This window comes from Rhea pennata, chromosome 5 (genome assembly GCF_028389875.1).
Source record: "Rhea pennata isolate bPtePen1 chromosome 5, bPtePen1.pri, whole genome shotgun sequence".
In the NCBI taxonomy this organism is placed as follows: Eukaryota; Metazoa; Chordata; class Aves; order Rheiformes; family Rheidae; genus Rhea; species Rhea pennata.
Window position 1 is genome coordinate 44,270,505 of NC_084667.1, and position 26,226 is coordinate 44,296,730.

Consider the following 26,226-nt stretch of genomic DNA (forward strand, 5'->3'; position numbering starts at 1 on the left):
CTTAGTGAAGATCTGTCCTGAGAAGGACATAATTTTATTAGACCTGGGGCAGGCCAAAGACATCTCAGTTAGTTCTGAATCTAAACTGCCCTGAAATCATAGCTACCAAAACCAGCCTTTACCTTCCATCCATTAATAGGATATACTGCCTTTAACTATACAACTCACTGTGATCACAAAATCAAAAGTGGTTGCATAACTGCAGCTTAATGAGTCGCTGCCTGATTACTAAATTAAAGTAGGAACTGGTTGAAGATGTGAAGGTTGATGGCAGCCTTGGCTGCAGCGACCAGGAGCCCAGTGGATTTTAGGATCTTGGGAGCAGTGAGGAAGACAAGCAGCAGACTAGAGACTAGGGGCTTCAGAAGAGCATACTTTGGCTTATTCAGGGAGCTAGTAGACAGAATCCCACAGGAATTTGTCTTTTTGTCTTGAAAAGCAAAGGAGCCCAGGGACTTCACTGATCTTCATGGACAATCCCCTTCAAGCACAAGAACGGTTCTTATTGCTATGCAAGAATATGAGCAGGCATGGAAGAAGGCCAGTTTGGTTGAGCAGAGAGCTCCTAGCTGAACTCAAACTCAAGACGGGAGTGCAGGTGGTAGTAACAGACAGGCTACCAAGGAAGAACATAAAAGCATCACTGGGTATGCAGGGATAGAGTCAGGAAAGCCAGAGTTCAGCTGGAGTTGAAACTAGTGAGAGGTGTAAAGGCCTGCAGGAAGGACTTCTACAGGTACATCAGTGGCAAAAGGCAGACCAAGAAGGATGTTGGCCTATTGCTGAATGAGGTGCGCAACCTAGTGACAAAGGGCATGGAAAAGATTGAGGTACTTTATGCATTCTTTGCTTTGGCGTTTTATTGGCAAGATCTACTCTCTAATGTCCAAGTCCTTGACCTAGTGGCACAGTCCAGGTAATGCTTAATTCTCTCACAATCTGGAAAGATTCAGTTAGGGACAATTTGAACGTAATAAGGCGATGGGACTAGCCAGGCTGCATCTGAGGCTGCTGAAGTGGCCAACATTGTTTTAAGGTCACTGTCTCTCTACTGTCTAACATCTTCATCACTGACTAGGGTGATAGGATAGATTATGCCTTTATTAACTTGACAGGTGACACCTAGCTGAGGGAAGTGGCCAATACTGGAGGGGTGGTCCTGCCATTCAGAGGGACCTTGGCAAGGCAGAGGAAGCTCAACAAAAACAAATACGAAGTCCTGCACCAGTGGCAAAAGAGCCTCATGCAGCAGTATGGGCAGAGGACCAACCTGCTCAAGAGCACCTCTGTAGAAAAGTATTTTGCAAATCTGATAGTCAACAATTTCAGCATGTGTAAGCACTGCACCTTTGCAGAGATGAAGGCTAGTCACTTACTTGGCTGCATTAGTATGATGGTCACTGGCAGGCTGATGAAAGCTAATTCCCCCCGCCTCCCCGGGCTGTATTTGAAATACTGTGTCCAGTTCCCCTCCACCCCAATATGAGAGATGTATTGACAAATTGGGAGGAGTTCAGTGGAAGGACATCAAGATGGCCAGGCGGCTGGAGCACAGGATGCATGAGGAGAGGCTGCAGTTTTTAAATCTGGCAAAGAGAAGGCTAAGAGAGGACCTAATTGCAGCCTTTCTCCACCTAAAGGGGAGTTATGAAGAAGACAGAGCTTGATTCTTTTCAGAGGTGCACAAAAAAGCTAATGGACGCAAGAGGTAATGGACAAAGTTGCCACAGGGGAGAGTATGACACAATGAGGGCAGTCAAACACTTAAAAATAGGTACTCAAAAAGGCTGTGAAATCTCCATCACTAGAGATTTTCAGAACTTGAGTCAACATTGCCCTTTGAGGTCAGCCCTGCTTTGAGCTGAGGGGTTGGACTAGAAAACCTCCAGAGGTCCCATCCCACCTCCAGAGGTCCCATCCCACCCATCCCAGGGCTTGTAACTGTGCCCAAGCTCTTAACCTGCCTCTACTTTGAAGTAAAACCCACTAGCTTAGACCACCATGTCATCACTGTGTACTTCACTAGATTAGGAGTGTATAGCCACTATAGCTCAGGTGATGAGCGGTAACCTCCTAATCTGTAGTAAGTAACCAAAATGCATTTTCTTGTATAACCACCCTGCAAAGGACTGAGGTGGTTGCAGACAACCTTCTCCCTCAGTTAAATTGCTAAAGACCTAGATTTTCAAAGAAGGTGAAGCCACTTATGATATCAGCTTTCTGTGTCTAAGGCCACATGCCTCTGTGCAGATGTGTGCAAGTACTTGGATTTAGTAATTTTGCCTGTTTTCTGCAGCCTCTGGCTTGTATATAATAAAGACTAGGTAGTGTAGATCAGAATTCAGGATCAGTCAGCCGCAAAGCTCAGACATACTTAGATCTTGGCTTCTAACTGGCACCTGCTTCTGAATTACTAAACCATATCATGTCCAAAGGCAATATATTTCTCTAGCCAGAACTACTGGCTAATTTGAGTACAGAATGTTGTAAAACTAAAATAATATTTAAAAATCTAATTTATTTTCTACCATTCCTGTATTTTGTTCCTAAATTTCACCAAAATTGGAGACTAGAATTAGAATGGTCAGCAAGGGATTTCTGTTTGCAGTCAAAGAAACCAATGTGGCTTTTCTTTATGTCAGCACAAATCAATTAATGGATGTGGGTGGGAGAAAAATGAACCTTTTGAATAGACTGTCGTGGTATTATATTTCAGATCATGGCACAGGGCTGTGTATTTCTAAGCTGCAGATCTCTCCTGCATCCCCTTTGGTTTCAGTGGGCAGTGTCTGTGGCCGTAAGGGAATTTTCTGGTCTCATTTGTATTGGTAGTTATGGTGAGTGGATCTAGTAGCTCTTCATCATGCAAAGAGTCCGCACAAAGAAAAATATTCTCCCACCAGCAAAGCAAAGCTCCTGGCAACCACAGAGATGACTCTCTCAAGTTCAACCCTCTGTACAAGGCCTGTCCTGCATGACTGTAATATATTTTGGGAAGAGCTGAGAACTGCCAACATCCTCTAAAGGCAGCTGGACATGTTACACTTTGCAGAGTAGGCTCTTAACTACTTACTGTTGTGTCTCCCTGCTCTATTTCTAGAATGTTTCAGAAGCTGAAAATACCAGCTGACTTTATTTGACCACTGACTCACCAGAGCCTGGTAGTTACTTTGGTGCTGAAGCTATGCATCACCTTTGTTCTTCAATGGTTATTATTCCCAGGAAATGTCTTTGCTCCAGGGTAATCCTGAATTTCCTGGGATATTCAAGGTAATGCAGTTTGGCTCCTCTAAATCCTGGGCAGGCATGCAGAATAATCCTTGGCTGTACTGATTATGTTAATTAAAGAAGTGTAGAGTTGGGCTGCCCTGCCCTAAACAAAGCACCAACATAAGGTGGTTGGCATCTCTGCTTTTATTATTATTATTATTATGAAAATACATCCAGTGATGGCTTAGCAGGGTAAAAGCAAGCTATTAACAAATACATCAAATATTAATTATAGCTCAAGTCAATAGCTGTTCCCTAGAGCTCTTCACCTGTCTGTGTTTAGGCAGTGACTTTTAGATAAGTATCACCATAAATGACTCTTGCCAGGGAGGCCCAGTGTTGGGGGGGTATATTTGAAAGATGGCTTCATTGCTTACTATCTGAGAAAGTCCCTCCTGAGGAAAAACATGGGCTCTGAGCGCAGGTCACAGCAAAGTTGCTCCCTGCAGAAAGTCAAAGATGCCTGAAAACTAACATGGAGGACTTCACATTCAACTGCTATGAACAGGACAAAGGCTCAAAGTTCATTACTGGATTTACAGGGTGGCAGCACATACCTAGGGCTATTAGACGTTAAAAGCCCCAGTAGGAAGCCTGAGCTTATTGGCAAAGCAATTAAACTCTGCAGTTACTGGGCAGATGACAGGGAAGACTGAAAGGCTGATTCAGGAAATATCTATTTAGTAGGGTCATGATATCTAGGCAAATACAGGATTAGGAGACCACCAGATTTCCTAGGAAATACACTTTCCTGCTCCCTCCCCATATCACTTCTGGCTAAGATGAGTCTCCTGAAGGCATGTTCTGCTTAACCTGCCAACACAGATCTTTTGTTCCTATAACATTTTAAGAATATCATCGATTTCCTAGCTTGCTCGTGCCACTTGGAAGAGTCTGGCCCATGGTGGGCCAGCTCTAAAAGTGAGGGATGTCACGTGTGAAGACATTGTGCAGAGCCAGGGGCAGAGAGCCTGGCTCAAATGCTGGGCAGTGCCTCGCAGATCCCCCTCTTCTTGTCTACCTGGCCTTGCCCTGCCTTCGCCTCATGGGATTGGAGGTCCCCAACACTAGCTACTTAGCTGCAGTCAGACAAAATCATGCCACTTCCTTTGCAGCAGCTCATTTAGAAGCTGTAAATTGAGCCTTGCCCGGCTTATTTCTGAAGCATGGCCCAGATTACAAATGTAGTGCGAAAAATGCCCATCCAAGACGGAGTGTCAAACTGGGGAAAAAAAAGTGTGGGGAACAAAAGTAAAACCCTGAACATGTGGCCAGCTTAGGCAACTGTCCAGCTGCCTTTCTCCGGGGCTTCTCCCTTTACAGTGATTTGCAATATTTAGATTTGAATGCACATGGTTTTCTGCCCAGCCCAGCTACTCTGCGGCTTGAACCTAGCAACAGCCATAAGAGGTATGGTGCTATGACAAGGGAAATGGGCCTCTTTAGTCAGCCCAGTGTCACCGAACAAGTCTCTCCAGAGACTCCTTCAGCAGCCCAGGGGATGCTTTAACAGGGCAGTAGCAACCACTAAACTTGTACTTGATGTGTTCTCAAACACAATTTTGCCCAAATTCCTACTGTCTTTTTCCTTCTCACTCATTAAGGTCACATGCTTTCTCTGCTCATCTATTTAAAGTACTATATTTACAATGTGATGTAGCTGCTAGGGCTCGGTGCTGATGCAGGTCCCCACGCAGCACTTGAATTCTCAGCTATAGATTAGAGAAGGGCTCCAGGATACCCAGCCTGTCTGAGAGCACCACTTGCACTGCAAATGTAATTGCTTCAAGTATATATCCACCATGCAGAGCTACGTGGCCATGAGAGGCCTGCGAGGGGAACTGCAAATATTTCATTGATGAATGAAATGAGGATGGATAGATTTCTAGATAGATATTTGCTGTTCTAAGAAAAGCAGTGTTTGTTCTTTCACATTGGGAGGTGGCATGGTTGTGCTGGAATGTGATTTCATTTGACAAGAGTGTTTGTATTACTGGTAGTATAGCTGGAACGAAAGAAATGAGAGGCATCAATCCCTGTCTCTTGAAAAATAATTCTGAAAGGTGTGTTATTTCCTAAATAATTCAGTTGCTTCAAGGTAACACTTAATGGCTGTATAATGGTGCAGTGATTGTGGCCTTTTTCTTCACAGGAAAAAAAAAAGCGTGACTAGGTCAGGGAGAAGCAGATATGAAAGAGTATTTGAAGTACAAAATCAAAAAAGATATGCAGGCTGCCTCAGAGTAAGCAATGGCTCTCTGCCTTTCATTCAGGGGCCACGATTTTTAGCACTCCTACCCTAAAGTACCAGGATAGCGGGAAAGGTGAGCTTTCATTCATCAGCCTGGGAAATGTCTTTGGCTTGGACCTAAATCCAGAAAAAGCCGCTCTGATTTTGTGAGCCAGGAGTGTTGCTGTGCCAGAGCTAATAGGGGCCCAGGAGAGCTCAATTTGCTGCCACCATTTCCAGCTTTCTGTCTCCTTTACATTGGCACTGTCAGCTCGAGGGAGCTTTACTCCCTGCGTGTTGTGCCTCCAGTTGTCTAACTGGTGTCTTATGAGTATTAATCAATAAACAGCTATTATTGCCTCTCGCATTCAGATTAAATAGAAAAATAACTCCTAATATGTAGACTCTTTGCTCCTTACAGCTAGATGCACAGATTCCGTGATGGATAAGAGTAGCATAGGGATGTTCTAGGATTTAAGAAATGAAGAAGTAGCTTTTTCAATTACTTCTGTTATTTCTTACCTTTTCTTTAATTAAGTCTCAATATAATGGGTCTGCTTTGGCATTTGTTGCCTAACCCATTGTCCACTTCAGCAGATACCCAGGTTATTCTAGCTTTTATTTTGTGTTTTGGCCTTTCTGCATATTCTGGTGCCTCACCAGGGAGAAATGACACTGTTTTTAAAAGCCAACCATAACTGCCTCTCTGGGAATAGCTGGGGAGTAATTCAGCTAAATTTATCTGAGCTCCTGTTTATTTCCTTCCCCTTCCTGGGCTCAGAGACATAGTTTCGTAAATCCACTGGTGGTCTGAGGGGACAATGAGATGACTGATCTTGCAGAAAGGGAACTGGCTCCATGTTGCTGGATGGAGCCATTGAGAAGTGTAGCAAAGCCCGACAGTTGATTCCTATGAATGAAATGTAGAAAGGAAAATGCAACCCAAGATGGAGCCAAGGGATACACTGAAGGATCATGAAACCAGACAGAAATGGAGCAGGAAGGGGACAATTCCTAAGGAGAGACTCACCTTAGCTTTGTTGTCCATGGTAACAGCCAGCTGCATCCTCTTGCCCATCCTAAATGTGAACATATGATCTGTTTCCTCCTCCTCCTCCTCTTCCTCACTGCCAACGTCAAACCCAGGGCTTGTAGGACAGGGGCTCCCCCATTTCTCGCTTACCACCCTTTTGTCCTGGAAAATGAAGCCCTCACGTTAGTAGACCCAGGCTCATTGGCTCATTTCCCTTCCCCAAATACCCCTGAACATGAGCAGGGGAGGGCAGCTAGGGAAAGGACAAGCCTGGCCTTGAGGAAGCTTTCTGTGTGTGGCACAGTGCCCTGACATTCCTGTAGAACAAAGGGGCCTTTGTCTGCTCAGCAGCGAAACCCACAGTTACAGTGGGTCTGGAAAATCTTTTGCACTTACAAATCTGACATTTCAGGCTAAAATGTCAGGTTTTGGGGAAACAAATGTCAGCATCTACTCTTTCTGCATCATTCTGAGTTAGCATGGGAAAGCCTAATTCCTCATGGAGATTGCCTGGGAAGCAAAGGAGATGGCTCCTGAGGGTCGTGCTCACCATCAAGAGGCCTGGGCTATCTTGTCCATAGTGTTCAGTCTGGGTAATTGCATCTTTCAGGTCCTGTATGAGAGAAAAATGTGTGCAACAGTGCACCTCTGGAGAAAAGCAAGGGCCAGTGTGTGGCTGAAGAGTGGGCAATGCGATAGCTTGGGTCTAACAGCCAGCAGTGCCAACTCTACGTGGAAGAAAGGGGAGTTGGCACTTGCTCTGGCCTGGGGCTTCATCCAGGGGTTAAATCAGGATTGGTTCTGATGATTTAGTAGGACTGATCTTGTGATTTAGCAGGCCCCACACTGCTGGGAGGTGTGGACAGGGTATGAATCCCCTTCCTTCTGATCCTGCTGTGCATGAACAGAGAGGCTTGTCAGATACAGGTTTGATTAATCCCTTTTTTCCATGCAGCTAGGAAGGCATCCTCAGTCAGATGGGACTTGTAGCATTTGTCCCAGTTGTGGGAACCCCCAAAGCGACCAAGAGCTACTTGCTCTGCTCATTCACGGAGCCTAAGAAAACCATGACTTTGCCAGGCCTACAAGCATCCCAATGGCACTCTTGATGCCTCCAACAGCAAAGATATATCTGATGCATTCTGCCAACATATTTGCTGTGGTGTTTGCACCTAGGGCCCATCCAGGGCCATGTGGGCCTGTTCACACACTCATTTACCTGCCTTTTCATAGTGTGTGCTTGGGGCACAAGTGCCTGGGCATGGCTGGAAATTTGTGTGGATCAGCTAATATCAGTTTGGGCACAAATCTTTGCAGAGCTTTTACATCCTTATGGGAGGGTTTGGGAGCTATGTTTAATGCAGGAAAGGGCTTTGCTGTGGGGACTATCTCCACCAGAGTTGCAATTTTGAACTTACTGAGGTAGGACTTGAGTGAAAGGTGGCTGGTGGTAAAGGGGAGGCAGCACTTACGTTGTGAGCCTTAGTGATGGTAATAGTGAGCCCATCTTGCTTGGGTCTCCTGGAGGTAACAGCCATTCCCTCCTGCTCAGCTCGTTTTTTGTCCTCCTCTATTTCCTGAAACAGATATGTCCTTACTATCAGATCCTAGGAGCAAAGGGCTGAAGGGACTGGTTTTAAATTCAGCCATCTCAGGAAGAGGCAGCCCTTGAGCTCTGCAGGCATGCAGGTATGGACACACATGCACACCAGAGCCAACAGCAGAAGCCACCAAAACACAAACCAATGGACTTTGGTGCTCACCAGTGCTCAGTCAGTGCTTGGCTATCTACTGTCCATGTTCCTGTTTAGGATTTATCCTAGAGGATGCATAGAACCCTTTCTGAAAGATGGTGCAGTGACTCATGTTCTGTCACTATGCCCTGGAAGAGGTTGTGTTTCCAGGCAGCTGTGACCTGCTTCACTCCTCCCTGCATCACAGGCATCTTAGCACATCTCCTGCTGACTTAGGGTGCCATTGTCTCAGTATATGCAATGGGAAGTAAGCAAAGAGTATGGGGGTCCTTTCCAGAGGGGTAAGGAGTATGACAGATTCAAGGTTTGGGAAAGATTGAGATGGGGCATGTGGAGAGGCTGGGAGACAGACCAGGCCTGCAGAAAAGGAGGACCATGCACGAGAACCATGGTCCCTGTCACTGGCCCAAGGCTGGGGCACCATCCCTGGTTAAAGAAAAGCAACTGGGACATGAATATCTACTAGGCAGCTTCTAGAAGCCTAGTGGTGGTGGTAGGTGGTTAGCATTCGATACAAGGGTGGGAGCTGCTCTGCCCTGACTGCTTGGGGTATTCAGCCCTTCCCATAGCTTTCCATTAGGCACCATTTTTATTTTATTTTATTTTATTTTATTTTTGCAACCACCAGAAAAAGTAAGGCCATTTAGGTATCATAGGAAATGTCTTCTGAGCAAGACACAGCACAGAGGGCCTCTCAGTCTTTCAGCTCTGGATCCAAAACACAAAGTGTGCTCTGGGTTTTCAGCATAGCTCTTTGCTAAGCTCCAGATTGTCTGCCCAGTGGGCAAACATCAGACAGCCCTCAAAGCCAAGTGGCTGTGGGCATGGATAGGAGAATATCACAGACAAGTTAAGGGGGACCTTCTGCCAGGATTACCTTCCAGTTGTCCTACGGAGCGCTCTGTGCTGCCTTGTGCAGACACTCATGAAGAAGGGCAGAGGAACCCCTAGAGAGCTCCAGGTTACCATAATGTTTCCCAAACTAGCCCATACAAGCCAGGCCAGCTTGTAGGCCTTCAGGTGGACTTGCTTGGCCAAAGCAGATTAATCCGGCCCACAGAAAAGCAGCGGTGTAGCTGGAGTGCTTCTTTCTAGCTCAGAGGGCAAGGTTGAAGTAAGCAACAAGCTGCTAAAGCCTTGATTTGCCTTTGTCATCCTTTTTCCCTGGGATCCCTTTTGTATCCCTCTGTGCTCCACAGAAGCACTGGGATGAGTCAGGGAAGAGCCTCAGCCCACGCTGCTGCCTTGGGAAGAGTGGGCATCCCTCACAGGCAAGATCAAGCTGGCAAATGTCTTGGGAATGTAACCTCTTACACATCTGTTAGAATAAGCATGAGGTACTGGAAAGCACAGGTGGTGGAGAAACCAGGGGAGATGGGAATAGGACATGAAGAGGGGGGAAGTGCTACTGGAGGGTGAAGAAAAAGTGTAATACATACAGGGGAAGATGGTCGAGCAAGAAGAAATGCTGCAGCAGGAAGGTAAGCCCCATTCCAGCGTGACTCAGCATCTGTAGCCAAGGACAGAGCTCTGCCCACCTACTCCAAACATTTTCCCACATGATAATGCTATCTAGTGAAGGCACTCCTACACCTCTGACTAACTTCTTCACAAAACAGGGCTGAGGAGGATGAAAACCAGGCAGGCTTACCTGATACCTTCGTATGAGCGCTTCATTCTTTTTCCGCAAAGCCAGGATTTTCTTATCAAGTTCAACATCTTTCTGCTCTTTCTTCCTTAGCACAGCATCATCCACAGCAGCATCCTGGGAATGGAAGGAGGAAAAATCTTCTCAGTCATGGTCTATGACCAACATGACACCAGCCCTCTCCTTCTGCTCAGACTAGCTAGGTAGAGGGGAAAAGTGAAGGAGTCTTTCCCTACAATTTCTCCCCCTGGACCTCCATAAAAAGTATGCTGACTTCTGTAAGTTGAATTCTTCCTGTCAGAACTGACCTGTTTTTACAGTTTTTGTTCAGCAATAAGGTAATTTGAGTGAAAAAATGGTGGTCAACTTTACTAGCCATCAGTAGGCTCTAGGATTAACATACTTTTTAGCTGCAAGAATTAGGTGATGCCCCTCTCTACCATTTAGATGTTCTCAGGCACATCCAGTGACCTCCATTTACATTCAGAGAACACCTTGGAAAGGATAAAAGAAGGATAAAGAATCTGATTTTAAAAAATTCTAGTGACAGCTATGTCTAGAGAAAATTAATGCTGATGGGTATCAACTCACTGTAGCACGTTGACTCGTATTGTCTAGACTCTGCTTGCTGTTTGCATGAAGAGCAAGGTAGCCAGGCTGAGATCTCCTAGGTGCTACAGGTTTATTTTTAATGATGTTTTTGTGCTCCTTATCAGCATGGCATCTGCATGCTGCAGAGATCTCATATTCCCCCCTCTCTGCTCGCATCAAGATCTTGACAGGACAAAGTGAGGCTGAGGAGGAGAGGAAAGAGAACATGAGATCCACAGGCATGCACTGCATGTCTGGATATCTGTTTTGCTGCCACTGCAACTCTGACTGCCCCACAGGCTGTCCCCAGCCTGCCTGCTTTGCTGTTTGGTCCTGTGCAGAAAATCTGCCGTACAAGCATCGCCCTTGCACTAGGTTACTATGCAGGATGTTTGTTGCCCGCAGTGTAGAGAAAGTTTGGAGCAACTGAGCAGCAAATGTAACAAAACTATCACACATCTCGCTAGCATTAGATGTTGCTCCTATGGGCAACTCTCATGGCTGAGTGCCTGTGAAGCGTCAACAGCCAATGCACAGCAGAGAGGTGTGCTAGCAGTCCTAAAGGCTGGAAAAGAGGTCACCACACTACCACTGACCTGGAGGCATCCCAGGTGAAACCCTCCTGAGGACTTGCACTGTTCCTGCAGAGCACAGAGGCCTACCCAGGTGGTGACCCCTGGAGCCCTCCTGGCCCCACGCTTGTCCTGCAACTGCTGTAGCCTCCTAGGCACCATCAGATCTTGCTCTGAGCACCTCAGCTTGGAGCAAGGTCCCATGACCCCCTAAAGCATCTCCTCCACCTCACTGTATACCATGTCACATTAAAGTGGAGTTTTGCAGAAGGATGCTTTTGTGTTTTTTTAGGTGCTGGCAAATACAGTCCTCCTCAAGCTGAGCAAACGTGCTGAGACAAGCCCAAGGCTTGAAGGCAAAGGGAGTAAAACCATGCAGGAGCCCAATGCTGCAGCTCAGGGAAGGGGAAGAATTTGAGCCTACTCCATGTTCCCAGCTATGTTTGTTCATTTTATCCAATGACTTACAGTGGCTCCTGAAGACACAGGGGTCTACAGCGTGCCTGTATGTCAAATGAGGCAGAACTCAGGTACTGTGAACCTGACCCTTGATGTCTTGTGTCTCATGCAGTGGAGCTATAAAACATTTTCCTGGGGTGGGAAGTGCGCAGAAATGCACTTCAAGGGACAAGATCCAGCTGCTGAATCACCACACCACCCTGCAATGCAAGATATTCCTTGCAATGACCTCACATTATAAACAGCGCTAACTACATCTCAGATCTGACTGGGCAGATCTCTGGGCCCTGTGGACGTTCAATGCAGAAAATGGGGCTGCAGACAGAGGGAGAAGTCTACCTACATCATCTTCTTTGGAAAAAGGGATAAAGGCAGAAAAGGTGATGCCATTGAGCAGAAAGAGGTGGGCAAGATACAGATGCGATCAGTAAGCAGAGATGGGAAAGGCAGCAGAACCAGTTTGCTAAAACAAACCTCACCTGCTGCATAAGCACATCTTCATTCATGTCACAACTGACCACCAGTCAACATGGATATTTTAATCAATGTAACAGCCCTTGCTGAGGACTCCACTCCAGGGTTACAGGAATACATTCATGTTCAGGTGGAAGGATACAGACATTCAAAGCACTTCCCCAAATTCTGCTGGACAATGGGATTTTGTTCAGGTTTGCAGGAGAATGAAACCTGCCAGGTACACAGCAGATGCCTTGCTCATCTCTGCAGGTGGATACACTTTCAAGGCCAGTTTGCAAGGCCAGTTAAAGCTTAATTAAGCATTTACCTGAACAGAAGCTGTTCTGTGAGTGCTAAATTGGCAGGTTTGGTGTTTGCCGAGCACCAGGGTGTGGGCTGCTTGAGGGTGGGATCAAAGTGGTTTGTGCCCTCAAACACACCCCTTTCATCTTCACATTCCTTTAAACAGGGACCAACAGAGCTGCTTGCCCAGGAAGAACTTAAAAATTACTGCAGCAGCTGCACTTGTGCTCTTTTAAAACAGGCAAGATGGAAAAGACCTGCCAGGCCATTCTCCCTCTCCATAAGAGACCTGCACATTTGTCAGCTTTTTGTCTACAGTTGCAGCAGCACTAATGGCAGGGGGCAGGGGGAGGGTCTTACCATTCCCAGTTGGAAAAAACTCACTGAAGGAAAGTTGTGCTGGTACTCCGTGCTCCTCCTCCCCTTTATTAATGAAGCCATTAATGTGCATTTGCTGTGGCATGCTCTGCTTCCCCACATGCCAGAGAGCTAGCAGGGATGAGGGGACTGGGCACCCTCCTCTGCCGCCTGTGCCAGGGCCGAGCCAATGCTTGGGATGCAAAGCAGCTCTGTTGTGCCCTCTGTGGAATAAAGCTCTTCCGGGCAACCAAGGCACCCGTATGTCCCAGCGACAGGGGCAGGCAGTTATAAATGGCTCTGGCAGCACGGATGTATGCTGGCTATGAATCAGCGAGCGGCAGGGGAGCCCCCCGCAGCTGCTGGGCAGCAAGACAGCGCCACGGGACTGCGGGGCAAGAAGTCTCTCTCTGGGGCAAGCCAGAGGCCACGGGAGCAGAAATGGGGAGCAAGCCACTTTTGTGGCGTGGTTAGACGGCCGGGTCTTGGCCTGCCACGCTCCCCCTCCCCCCGGCTCTGAGCTGGCATGGGTTGTGCAGCCCAGCCGGGGGCCCAGGGGACACCTCTCTTGGGAATCTCTGTGGGCAGGGGTTTTCTTCATCCTTCCACGACCAGTCACTTCTTGAGTGAGACCTCAGAAAGCGGTGAGGAGAAGGGAAGGTGGAGGGGGGGGAGAGGAAGAGGAGAGGGGCCCTTTGGCAGTGCTTCTCAGCACAAGAAACGCATCAGAAATACCCAAAATAGCCTCTGACTTGACAGCAGCAGCCAAAACCCTTGCCAGGTAGATAATATACAGCATTCCCTGTTTATCATCCCCTCCTCGCCTCAGTCTCCCACCCCCCCGGGAAGCAGGTTACCCTGAGCCGGCCCCTGAGATGGGCACAGCATACCCTGAAGGCCCCTCTGCTGCCACTGGCTCCCCCCCAGCCAGCAGAAGGCCACCGCGGAGCAAGTGAGGGCCTTTTGGGCCAGGACCCCCCACACACACACCAAGTGCCCCACGCCCTCCCCCCTCCCGCCCCCGGCCCAGCGCAGGCGGCACTCACGGCTCGGTGCATGTCGGACAGCGGATGCCAGCACAGCGTTAGCTGCGGCGAGCCATCAGACGGCCTTTTGCGGCGCCGGCCGCGCAGCACACGAGATCATGTTTTGATTACAAAAGCCTCACCCGGGCTCCCAGCCAAGAGCGCCAGCTGCCTAATATACCGAGCACGGACAGGGCTTTCCAGTGCCTGGGTCCTCCTCTCCAATCTCACTCTTTTTAAAAGAAACACTCCCCCTTTCCTTCTCCCCCGCCCCAGGACTCCCTTCAGCTTCCTGATGCCATGAGCTCCCCAGGCGAAGTGGGAAAAGCCGTGTCAAACAATGCAAAATGGGAGCTGCAAGAGGCTTGGCTTGACACCGCAGCCATCTGCAGGCTCGTGCTGTCTGTTATGTACGCCTGGTGGGGTGGCAGGAAAATATCTTTGGGGATCCCACCAGTCTTCTCTGGGGCCGTTGTCAGAAATTTGCTACCAGCCTTGCCTTGTGCTGCATTGGTTTTGGGGGCTCTCCAGGAATGCTGTCCCTGCACTTAATGTGTCTTCATCCAGGCAGGCTTTCAGAAAGTTGGCGGCATTTGGTAGGAACATGCCTGACACCAAATTCTTTGGTCAAATTTAAGAGCAAGGGCAAGAACAGAGTGACCCATGGAGGGCCCAGGAGCCAAGAGGGCCTTTTTCTCATTGTCTCATCCCTGGACATGAACATTTGCTTTTGGGTCTCCACAGCCAGGACCCCAGTGCACCATCCAGAAGTTCAAGGCAGGGAAAGGCCAGGAAAGATCACCTCATCCTCCAAGTGATCTGAAGCAAATAAATAGGAGATGGGAGCACCTGTGGGGAGGATTTTGTTGCACAAGGACCACGACATACTTTCAACCTTAACGTAATGAGGCCCCCCCAACTCTGTTCAAACGTAACCCTAAAAAGGAGAAGGCCAGCTGCTAATACCTATCCCATCTAACATGTCAGAGTAGGACAATAAGTCCCAAAAGCTAAAAAGGTAATATGAGTCATTGGCTTGCTCTTACCAGTAGTTCAATCCCAAATCCACAACAGTTTGATGGAAGCCTCTAAAAGACTTTGAGGGACTTTGAATCCAACTACTCCTCTGTGCATAATTATAACTATTGGGGATCAAAGTTAAGGCATGAAAAGAGCTGGAAGCACAACCTGGTAAAAGTGCTTAGTGGGAAAGACTGACCCATATTAATCAGTAGCTACTCAATGTATGATAAAAGGCAATAGAAACTATTCCCCAGTTAGTGTCTCTGGATTCAGGCTTTATGAAGAAAATGAAGACTCTGCTGTGGATGGAAACTTGGAAGAACAACGCAAGAAGTTTTGCCCAAGTGCTCCCCAAGAGATTTGTGATAGACAAGCCCATGCAGGGGATGTGGAACCTTTCCTTGTCCTGGAAACCCACCTGAATCACAGGGAAGATGGTGCTGGCATGGGTTTCCAGGAGGCACAGTCCCTTGTGAGAGTGGAGTGCAGTTTCCTCCAGAGCAGCGTCAGCTACTCCACTGCCTGAGATTTCTCAGCTGAGATTTCTCAGCTGTCCTTTGCCATGTCTGAGTGGCATAAATGACATGCATCTGCTTTTGTATGATCATCCAAGATGGATGAGGAGATGAATGCCTGGTTAACATTGTGGACACACAAACCCAGGGGCAAAAGGGGCTCGTCAAAGGAGCAGCTTCTGCTTTTCTGCTTCAGCAGTAGGACAGAATAGGCTTGTTTTGAGACCTGTTTGTGCTCTTGAGACTCTAATGGAATATAGAAAGCAGAACCTTATAAATATAATGAGATTTATGGGATCATTCACATATACATTCATTTGTATATGCATATATCCTGACCAGAAAAGGCTGCAATACCACCAGGACTGTCCTCAACTTAGGCCTTGTCCTGAACTGTCAGAGATTCTTTACTCTGAAGGGCAGTGTCATTCTTGAGATTACTGCTGCCTTCCCACTGGATCAGTGCCTACCTCAAGTTAAGGGTGATCCTCCAGGTCTGTGGTTCCAGCTCTGGGGACCAGTGAGGCCCAGAGGCCTGCCACCTGGCAAGGAGAGGAGCCAGAGATGGTTCCCAGTCTCGTGCTCCAGTGAGAAGGATATGCTGGACACCTGACATTTCATGGATATGTTTTATCCTGCAGGACCTCAGGACAGTCTGAAACCTGTTCACACCTTCATGGCTCAAATACATAAAAATTGCTCTACAAGGCAGTTGGTGGCAGCTATTTCCTGGCATCTAGCAAGTACATGCCCTATTATATCCCAAGAACTTTTGGAGAAATTAACTTAATACCCAGGAATTTGTCTACCACCCCCATGCTACTAGCTTTATTCCAAAATCAACCAAAGACCTTTAATAAGCAGGCTGGCCTGATTCTGAACTTTTTATTCTCTATCTGGGTGCTGCAAAGCCTCTCCCTGACAGCATAAACAACCATCCCTGACAGGAACCTCCAAGCATTTTGCTCCATGGCACATCATTCAGCAGCTTACAAGAAATACCAGTATCGCTCCACACTTGACAGCAAGTCTATCTGACTTCCCTCTGTCTCTCTGCTTTACAGGACTTATGGGAGGAACATGATCCCTCAACAAACCTGAACCTGACTGCCCTGAAAAGCATTCTTGGCATCCTTTTATCAGTCTTTCCTCAAGTAGAAATTGCCTTGGCTTGAAGCTGTCCTTCCAACTTCTTTCACACTCTGTGAAAGCCCCTCCAAAGCCACTCAGTGCCATGCTGCCACTGTTCTGGAGTGCACTTCATCCATCTTCAGGCCTGGCTCCCTTCCATTTTTTGCATGACCACTATTTAGTCAACAGATGGCAGTAAGTAACTGCTAAGAGAATCTGGGAGCTAGCTACCAAAACAAACACCCGCTTTTAGGACCTTAAATTCTGGCTGAATTGGGAAGCTGCTTTTATATCACCTATTGGGACTACAGATAAACTGTATGGCCCAGATTAAGAGATGCTCCTGCCATATGCAACAATCATCACAGGTCATGTTGCCCAAGGCTCCTGGGCAGAGCAAGCAAGCCCCCTCCCAGCCCTCTCCTTCTCCCAGCTGGATGATGGGAGGAATGGAAACATGCAGCATATCGAAGAAGAGGTCTAGAAGCACCTTCTGTTTCAACTCAGAGTAAACTTCCCTGTAATAAGAAACTTCTTCCTTTGTCTCCCTTGCTTGCCCCTCCCTCCAGTCCTTCGGCCAGCTGGAACTATAGAATTAAAGGGCATTTGAGGTGTTGCCTCAAGCCAGCCAGAGGAAAGGTCACGGTATTTCTTAAACCGGGAGGAAGGATGAGCCAGAAGTCTTAAATGGGCTTTAGTTGGAGAAACTCTTAGGGTTCAAAGGACTGCTGAGACATTTATTCTAAAACTTATCAATATACAATTAAAATGAAAACTGTCAAAGCTAGTTAAAGGTTATCATGGTAGTTCAGTCCTGCTTAAAATCAGTGAAGACCATAGCTGTTACAGCTCCGCCTGTCCATACTAAGGGGTTGCTTCCCATAGTGATACAAATCCTAGCACCAGTGCAAAAATCCCTCAGGATGTGCTGCACCATTGTTACCTTCAGAGGACAAGTCTTCCCCCTTTCCCCCCTCACTGTGCATCATCCCAGCCTCTGGGTTCTTGTCTCAAGTCCTGTGGATGAGATTTGTACTTGCCCATGTTTAATGCTGTTCATGATCCCATCACTTCACCTGATATTTTCCACTCTTGGAGAAACCTGTAATTCTGGTGCAGGGCCTCCAAAGTAGTTATAAACTGAGTGAATGATAAGAAGGTTCCTGTTAGTTCTTCCCATTTCCAAACATGCACAGCAGGGATAAATACAGGTTCACTAAGCCAATTTGCTACCCTAGCCTTCAAATACAGGACACAAGATACAACACGGGAAGAGTGCCAGGCTGTGGAAAGTGACCAGGAGAGCCAGTCAGGCAGGTTCTTTTCATCTTCTATGGAAATGCAATTCTTGAGAAAAGCACAAACAACGCACACAGCAACTGGTTTGCCCTGAGTGAAAGCTGTTATTAACAGGGGACAAGGGAGATTCCCCATTCCAGCACGTGGATTCATCCCTGATTGAGGAGAAGATGGATCCAGCCCAATGGCCTGTAACTCATAGTTCTCAAGGGGCAAATGAGTGGGTCAAAAACCAGCACCAGCAATGAAGTTCTTGTTTCTTGACATACTCATTTGTCCATTGTGAACTAGGAATGAACTACAAAGAGCCCAACTCATTTGACACAGGCTGTTTTGAGTCTATACCATGACACCATGACCCACTTTCAGTCTGATGCAGCAAGAAAGAAGCTGTTAGCTCAGCTCTTAACTGAGCTGAATGAAAACGCAGCAAACCAGCACTTCCCTCTGCCAACAGCACTCAGAAGCAGATTTCAGAAATCAACCTCAGTTCCAGGGTCTAAGCTGTAGTGAAGACTTTTCATGGACTCCAGTGGTGTCACATCACATTGATGCTGCATGGATTTGACTGGGGATTGGCTTGGGGAAATGGGCTTTTCTTGTGCAGTTAAGATGCAGGAGTTGGTTTGGACAACAAGCCCAGGGAAAGCACAAGGGCCAGCCGGGAAGAGACACAGAGACATCTGAGAAAGGAGGAAATTAAGAGGGGATCCAAGGTGGCAATTAAATAATCAACAATAATTAATCCTTGGGTGGAGGGTGGAGGGACATGAAACACTGGCAGACACTTGCTGCACTACATCTGGCTGGCTGAGTACTGAACTCAAGTGGCAGAAAACTCATGAAAATGCAGATAACCCATCCTCCAGTAGGATGGAAATCATGATTGGTGACGGCAAATTAAAATCCCTGCTGGAGACACTGGTCCTCTTCCTGGCTATAGGCAGAATTCGAGCCACATTAGCCTTGATACATCCCTTATGCAAGCTGAGGGAGGCCCTTGCCCAGAGCTCAGCCTTTACTTTCTTTGTGAAAACTCTGATTCCTCACATTTGGGACAGATGCTCTTTCATTCCTACTCACCCAGCCCCTTCTATCTACAGTTTCCATGCATACAATTCAATTTTTAAAAAGACAAGTACTTGAGAGAGTCTTCTGGGGTCTTCTGAAGACTTCACTTGAACCAGTTTCCTTCTGGGATGAGGGCCTTCTGTATCCCCTATTCAGTGTTATGGCTGGAGACTGTGCAGGAGCAGGGAGGACAACCACAGCAACAGTGGTGAGTTACAGTGCCTCCACCCAGGATCCCCTCCACCCACCTCTCTCACTGTTTCTGTCAAAAAGAGACCTCAGGGCCATCAGACAAAGTTAGCCGCAGCTAAGTTCATAGCAAAAAAAAAAAAAAAAAAAAAAAAAAAAAAAAAAAAAAAAAAAAAAAGAAAAAAGAAAAGAAAGAAAAAGCTTTTTGTTTTACATAGCTGTGGAACCCCTTGCTAAAGGACACATGGAGGCATAAAGTTTCCCAAGGTCCAAGAGGAGCCCGCAAAAATATTTGAAAGAGCACTCCAGAGAAGTTTCCTAACTGGACACATTACACCAGGCTCAGAAAATCTGCAGCAAAATAGTTGGGGAACCATCATATACTTGCCCTATTCTTTGTTTTTCCCTTGGGCATTCATTTCTGGCCAATGTGTGAGTTCATGAGCTAGGCAGCCCTTGATTTGTAGTATGGCCATTCTGGTGGTCCTTCTGACTCAGTCCCTGCAGTGCAACCAGACACATTGCTCTGCTTGAAGAGGCCAAGCACACAGGATTAGGGTGGGGCAAAATATAGCTTAGGGCTGGGCTTGTTAAAAAGGAAAAATCTTATCTCCTGTCTACCTGAAATACTGCATTTCCTTCAGTCTCTTGAAAAAGAGCTTAACAGCCTTCCTTTGACCTGTTGTTGTTTAAGTTTTGTTGAAAAAAATTTCGAATACCTCTTTCTGGAAGTGTCAGCTGAAATATTTTCAGCATTTCTAAAACATGCGTTTTACTGAAAAAAAAGCAAAAATTTCAACAATTTGAAAAATTCTCTCCCTGCCTCCATTCTCCTCACTTGTTCTTGGGCCAAAGCAACTGCTCTTCATCCTCTTCTGAGCACACTGAAATGGGATATTGTGGCAAATTTCCTCTTCAACAAATGAACTGGTGTCGCCCTGGATGACACTGAATCACTGGCACTAGTGCTATCAGGACAGAAGAAGTTGATTCTTGCTGAATCCTGCGAGGCCTATGGAGCTAAGGAGAAGCTGGCATGGGCATGGATCAGCAAGGTACAGCCATCTCCAGTTTTCCTCCCATCACAGGGGACCAGACTAGCTGTAATCTTGTGGGATCCGGCCATAAAGCTAGTGCTGGTGGTATGGCTAGGGTTAGGGTTGTTATTATGAAGTCAAGAAGTGCAAATTCACTGTTGAATACAGGGTGGTGGTTTGGTTCATGGTTAACTCTCTGGTTGTGACAGCCCTGGGCAAGTGATGGATTGGGTCTAGATTAGTATTGGTTGCAGTACATGTTTCATCTATGACGGCTTAGAAGGCTAAGGAGATTGCTTGTACCAGCAGCAGTAATTAGCTTGTGAGAGGAAAGTTATGGTGGCTCAACTCTGATCAGCGGTCAAAACAATGAACATGGTAGGTGGCTCAAACCCTCAAGGATAGGACATTTTTATTATTTACTGGGAGCCTGCTCCACAAAGGCAGGAGAGTTTGTTCTGGCAGAGGAAGAGGCCTTGTTGTTAGCACTTACAGAGGTGTCAAGCACAACATTAAACAACCAGAATTAAGGTTGTGTTTCAGAGTAAGCTCTTCTTTCCTTCATTGTGCCAGGACCTATTTCCAACCTCAGCTTTAATCGTAGCCTTCACAACAGCCCAGAAACCTGTCAGAACCACCAAATTGATTATAGGGAAGACACCCCTGCCAGCTCTGGACTGCAGGGCTGTGCTGTGGTTTCTCTTGGCACCTCTCAGTGTAGAAACCAGCTTTGCTCCAGATGCTATGCTGCCATCCCAAGCCAACACAGTGGCTGTGCAGCCCCCAAGTAGGGCAAAGAAGGGCCTCTCTTGGACTGAGCATGCCATGGCTTATGGCAGCTATGGGAGAGGGATAATTTTGCTACAGAGTCACAGCACAAAGGCACTGATCAGGTGCAATGGAAACATGTCCTTGGCAAAACTGGAATATTCAAATTCCACATGCATTGCAGCACTGCTTAGACTCATCAAGATGAAGAATGCCATAGTAAGTTTATAAAATAAAAAGCATCTGTTCTCCTCATGTTAAAACTTCTTGGCCAGCACCACTAGTCATTCAACTATTTTTTTCCCCCAGAATGACAGAGTCAAAAAAGCTGAGACTTCTGAATTTCTCTTCCCAGTAAATCCATTAGCAGTGCTCTTACCCAGTGGAGGAAGGTGCCAAAAAAGGCAATGCTGGCCTGCAGCGGCTGCACAGCCCTGCCTGAAGAGCCAGAATGGCATTTGAAAAATGGATTTATTCGTAGAAATCCAGTGGCGGAGGTTTCCGTGCAAAACTAATGCCCCATCCCAAACCAGCACAGTGGAGGTTTCAGAATGCCACAGAGTTGAGGAATGGGTTTCTGTGAGACTGGGAGGGAGACAGTAGAACTGTTACAGTTCTAGACAAGGAGAACCCTAGACAGGGTTGCTGCTGCCTTCTCCCCTCACCTCTAGGCTAGCTGCAATGTTTAGTCACAGATTCTTGCTAATATCACAGGAAACAAATCCAAATGAGGAAGAGAAGAACAAGGACCTCTTAAATTAGTCTGGTCACACTAAAAAGAGTGGCATCATTCCCTCTTGAATGAGCTGGAGCAGGAGTGCAGATGGTTAAATACTATTCTCACTACCCATAAATTAGATTAGCAAGGCTGAGAGTCTCCTGGTAACTGATACCTGGACTATGTTTGCCAAATGGTGATAATGTGGTCATATTACCCTGCAGAGCTACCAGACAAAGCCAAAGGAACTAGCAGCACTCATTACCACCTGCAAGCAATGCCAGTAACAAAACCTTCTTGCTCAGGAGATAAGGGACCTCAAGGTCGGAAGGGAGATGCTGGGGCTGTATGTACTTGGGAATGCTGTGCTGCTGGCTTTGGAAGTGGCTATATGGAAATATTTTAAATGCATTTGGCTGATAACAAGAAAGGCTGTATGCAAAGCAGGGGATGTAAGTCTCTAGGGTGGTATCTACCTTCACCTAAAAATACTTAAGGGAACTGGTATTTTTTTTAGAACTTTTTTTTTCCATTGGGAAAATGTCAGTTCATGAAAACATGTATTTTTTTTCATTTGACAAACTCTGTGAATCTTCTGCTTCAAAAAATTCATATTCTAAAATCTTGCAGCTGTCTGCTTTCTGCATTTTCGAAAGAAATATGACCTTCTGGTTGTTTGATAATGCTCTGTTTCAAAATATATTTTTAAAATACCTACATAAGCATTCAAGTATGCTCAAAATTAAATGAAGTGTCAACATGACAGAAAAGCATGCCAAGAGGATTGCTTCACCTGACTTAACTCCACTTCTTTTGTTTTGCAAAATGCTTTCAAATTTTGATTTTTTTTCACCATGTGAGACAAGAAATACTTCCAAATGTGTGCATGGGAAAATATCTCCACTTAACTTTATTGGATAGCAGTAATTTTGTCTTTTCAATTCATTCCACCTTCCTGAAAAATCCAGATACTGAATGTTCCCAAGGCCATGTAAACAAGGTGGTAACAGGTTGCTTGGAAATGGGGAGAGATGATGCTCAGGGCAGCCAAAAGTGCCTGGATGCCCATCTAATCAAGGGAGACAGGTAGCCACCAATTTAGGAGTGAGATACAAGTGGTAGCAATAGCAAGACAGCAGGAATGGTTGATGAAGAGACACTCACATTTATTGGGGCATGGCGCTGTCTAGAGAAGCCACTGCAGCTTCTGCTGTCACTGAAATGAAGAAGCTGATGTCCACCTTCACTGTTGCTGAAAGATGTACTTTGGGACCAGCAGCATGGGACATATTAGTAGAGCAAGCCCTCTCTCTGCTCCTCCTCCCTAGCAGCGGTTACCCAGACCCAGGAAATGTTTTCCACATCATGTATGACAAGTTATCCCCTCCAGCAAGCTGAAAAGACATTAACCTAAAGCACAGTAGGGCTCAAGTGGTGTCAGCTGCAGCAAGGGGCAGGATGGAGGCCATGCCTAGTGAAAAGAGAGACCCAGTGATGGCAGAAATTCTCTTGTCTCTCATCCACACGTTCCTTCGCATTGTTCAAAATCACCCTTAAGTACAAAGCTACATCACTGTAGAGACCCAAGGTAAGGCCAGCAGATGATGCCACCCATGTGTTCCTTGTCAGGTTTATTACTGACCTGTCTGTCTGCAATGAAAATTTGATGCCTGAGACTCACTCACTTGTGATACTCCCTTGCAGGAGATCAGAGGAAAATTTGCAGTTTTCTCCTCTATCAGCATGGATAGCGACACGGTGAGTCTCCCCTGGGAGACTCTCCCTACATCCTCTTACCAGCAGGGTTGTTAACATGTATTCAGTCAGCGAGTATTCAGTGAGTTCATGTCTCTTGGCTCTTTTGGGGTTACTGTTACTTCAAAAGCTATATGGGCTCTTCATAATTGCCTTCACATTCCCTACAGAAGCTGTGTCTAGTTTGCTGCTCATGGCTTGGAGCCTGCAATAATCAAGGGCTGCATTAGCACTTACTGGTAACTGCAGACAACGTTGGGCATCAGCCACCTTCTCAAAACCTTGGTAACCCAGTGCTCCATGAAAGAGAGTATGCCATGGCATGTCCTCATGAGTAGCACGTCAGTATGAGTAAAATCTAGAGGAGCAATATCCTGTGGGAGCTGAGTCACTTATTGCCCACAGCATCCTCTTCACGCTGTACAGATCATGTTTTTGCTGCAAATCATGACTAATAGCACACCAGCAAAACTTCACTGTTTCTGGGATAGGCAAGAGATGTAGAAAGGGGAGGGGGAGGGTGTCATAGAGACAGGGTAGACAACAAAACACAAGTTGGGCTGGGGGGGCCTCCAAAGGGCGCATACAGCTGGGGATGTGCGTTTGGGACATGGCTATGGGGGACCCCTGCATACCCTTCCTGGGAAACCTGCAGGCATGACTACCTCTTTGAAATGCATGTATACCAATGCATGCAGCATGGGGAACAAACAGGAGGAGCTGGAGATCTGTGTGCAATCGCAGGGCCGTGATCTCATTGCAATCACAGAGACAGGGTGGGATAGCTCTCATGACTGGAATGCTGTCATGGATGGCTATGTGCCTTTTAGGAAAGACAGGCCAGGGAGGCGAGGTGGTTGAGTTGCTCCTGATGTGAGAGAGCAACTGGAATGCATCGAGCTTTGCCTAGAGGTAGAGGAGGAGGAGGCAGTTGAGAGCTTATGGGTGAAGATCAAAGGGCAGGCTAAAATGAGGGACACTGTTGTGGGTGTCTACTACAGGCCACCTGACCAGGAAGAAAAAGTTGATGAGGCCTTCTATAGACAGCTGGAAGTAGCCTCACGATCACAGGCCCTGGTTCTCATAGGGCATTTCAACCACCCTGACATCTGCTGGAAGGAGTACACAGCAAGGCACAAGCAGTCCTGGAGGCTCTTGCAATGCATTGATGATAACTTCTTGACACAAATGGTGGAGGAGCCTATGAGGAAGGGTGTCTGGCTGGACCTTGTCCTAACCAACAAAGAAGGACTGGTTAAAGATGGGAAGGTTGGGGGCAGCCTTGGCTGCAGTGACCATGAGATGGTGGAGTTTGGGATCCTGCAGGAAAGAAGTAAGGCAACAAGCAGGATTGCAACCCTGGACTTCGGGAGAGCAGATTTTGGGCTCTTCAGAGACCTACTTGGAGGAATTTCATGGGTTAATGCCCTAGAAGGAAGGGGGGTGCAGGAGAGCTGGCTAATATTCAAACATCACTTCCTCCAAGCTCAAGAGCAGTGAGGAAGGCTAAGGCCCAGTTGGAATTAAGTCTGGCAAGGGATGTTTAGGACAACAGGAAAGGCTCCTTCAAATACATCAGCAGCAAGAGGAGGACTGGGGAGAATGTGGCCCACTACTGAGTGAGGCAGGGGCCCTGGTGACAAGGGATACAGAGAAGGCAGAATTACTGAATGCCTTCTTTGCTTCAGTCTTCACTGCTAAGGGCAGCCCTCATGAATCCTGTAGTCTGGATGTAAGGGAGAAAGTCTGGAGAAGGTTTGGTCTGAAGAACCAAACTTTCCTTTGGTTGAGGAGGATAGGATTAGAGACCTTCTGGGCAAGCTTGATGTTCACAAATCCATGGGCCCGGATGGGATGCAGCCACGGGTACTGAGGGAGCTGGTGGATGTTGTTGCCAAGCCGCTCTGCATCATCTTTGAGAAGTCCTGGAGAACTGGAGAGGTGCCTGAGGACTGGAAGAAAGCCAGTGTCACTCCAGTCTTCAAAAAGGGCAAGAGGGAGGACCCAGGTAACTGTAGGCTGGTCAGCCTCACCTCCATGCCTGGAAAGATGATGGAACAGCTCATTCTGGATGTCCTCTCCAAGCATATGGAGGAGAAGAAGGTGATCAGGAGTAGTCAGCATGGCTTCACCAAGGGGAAATGCTGCTTAACAAATCTGATTGATAGCCTTCTATGATGGCATGACTGTCTGGGTAGATGAGGGGAGAGCAGTAGACGTTGCGTACCTTGACTTCAGCAAGGCTTTGCACACTGTCTCCCATAACATCCTCCTAGATGAGCTCAGGAAGTGTGGGTTAGACGAGTGGACAGTGAGGTGGATTGAGACCTGCCTGAAAGGCAGAGCTCAGAAAGTTGTCATCAGTGGCGTGGATTCTAGTTGGAGGCCTGTGGCTGGTGGCGTCCCCCAGGGCTCAGTACTGGGTCCCATCCTGTTCAACTTCTTCATCAATGACCTGGACGAAGGGACAGAGTGCCTCCTCAGCAAGTATGCTGATGATACCAAGCTGGGAGGAGTGGCTGATACACCCGAGGGCTGTTCTGCAATTCAGAGAGACCTGGACAGGCTGGAGAGTTGGGTGCAGAGGAACCTCCTGAGGTTCAACAAGAGCAAGTGCAGAGTCCTGCACCTAGGGAAAAATAACCCTAGGCCCCAGTACAAGCTGGGGGGCTGAGCTGCTGGAGACCAGCCCTGCAGAGAAAGACCTGGGAGTGCTGGTGGATGACAAGTTCACCATGAGCCAGCAAGGTGCCCTTGTGGCCAGGAAAACCAATGGTATCCTGGGGTGCATTAGGAAGAGCGTTGCCAGCAGATCGAGGGAGGTGATCCTGCCCCTATGCTCAGCCCTGGTGAGGCCTCATCTCGAGTCCTGTGTCCAGTTCTGGGCTCCCGAGTATAAGAGAGACATGGAGCTACTGGAGAGAGTCCAGTGGAGGGCTACGAGGTTAATCAGAGGGCTGGAGCATCTGCCCTCTGAGGAACGGGCTGCGAGAGCTGGGCCTCTTTAGCCCAGGGAAGAGAA

General features: G+C 47.2%; 1 protein-coding gene across 4 annotated transcripts in view; it reads right to left on the reverse strand.

Moving 5' to 3' along the window:
* Nucleotides 1-13,901, reverse strand: part of CCDC9B (coiled-coil domain containing 9B) — a 49,457-nt gene extending 35,556 nt beyond the window's left edge. For 3 of the 4 annotated variants that reach the window (XM_062577578.1, XM_062577577.1, XM_062577575.1), the window contains exons 1-5: nucleotides 13,720-13,901; nucleotides 9,939-10,052; nucleotides 8,006-8,110; nucleotides 7,084-7,146; nucleotides 6,531-6,695 (exon numbers count right to left, since the gene is read on the reverse strand). In XM_062577578.1, coding sequence (XP_062433562.1) covers nucleotides 6,531-6,695; nucleotides 7,084-7,146; nucleotides 8,006-8,110; nucleotides 9,939-10,052; nucleotides 13,720-13,731 — 459 coding nt within the window. In that variant the 5' untranslated portion in view covers nucleotides 13,732-13,901. The remainder of the gene's footprint in view (nucleotides 1-6,530; nucleotides 6,696-7,083; nucleotides 7,147-8,005; nucleotides 8,111-9,938; nucleotides 10,053-13,719) is intronic. The other variant, XM_062577576.1, reaches the window with a different exon arrangement.
* Between the last annotated feature and the right edge of the window lie 12,325 nt (nucleotides 13,902-26,226).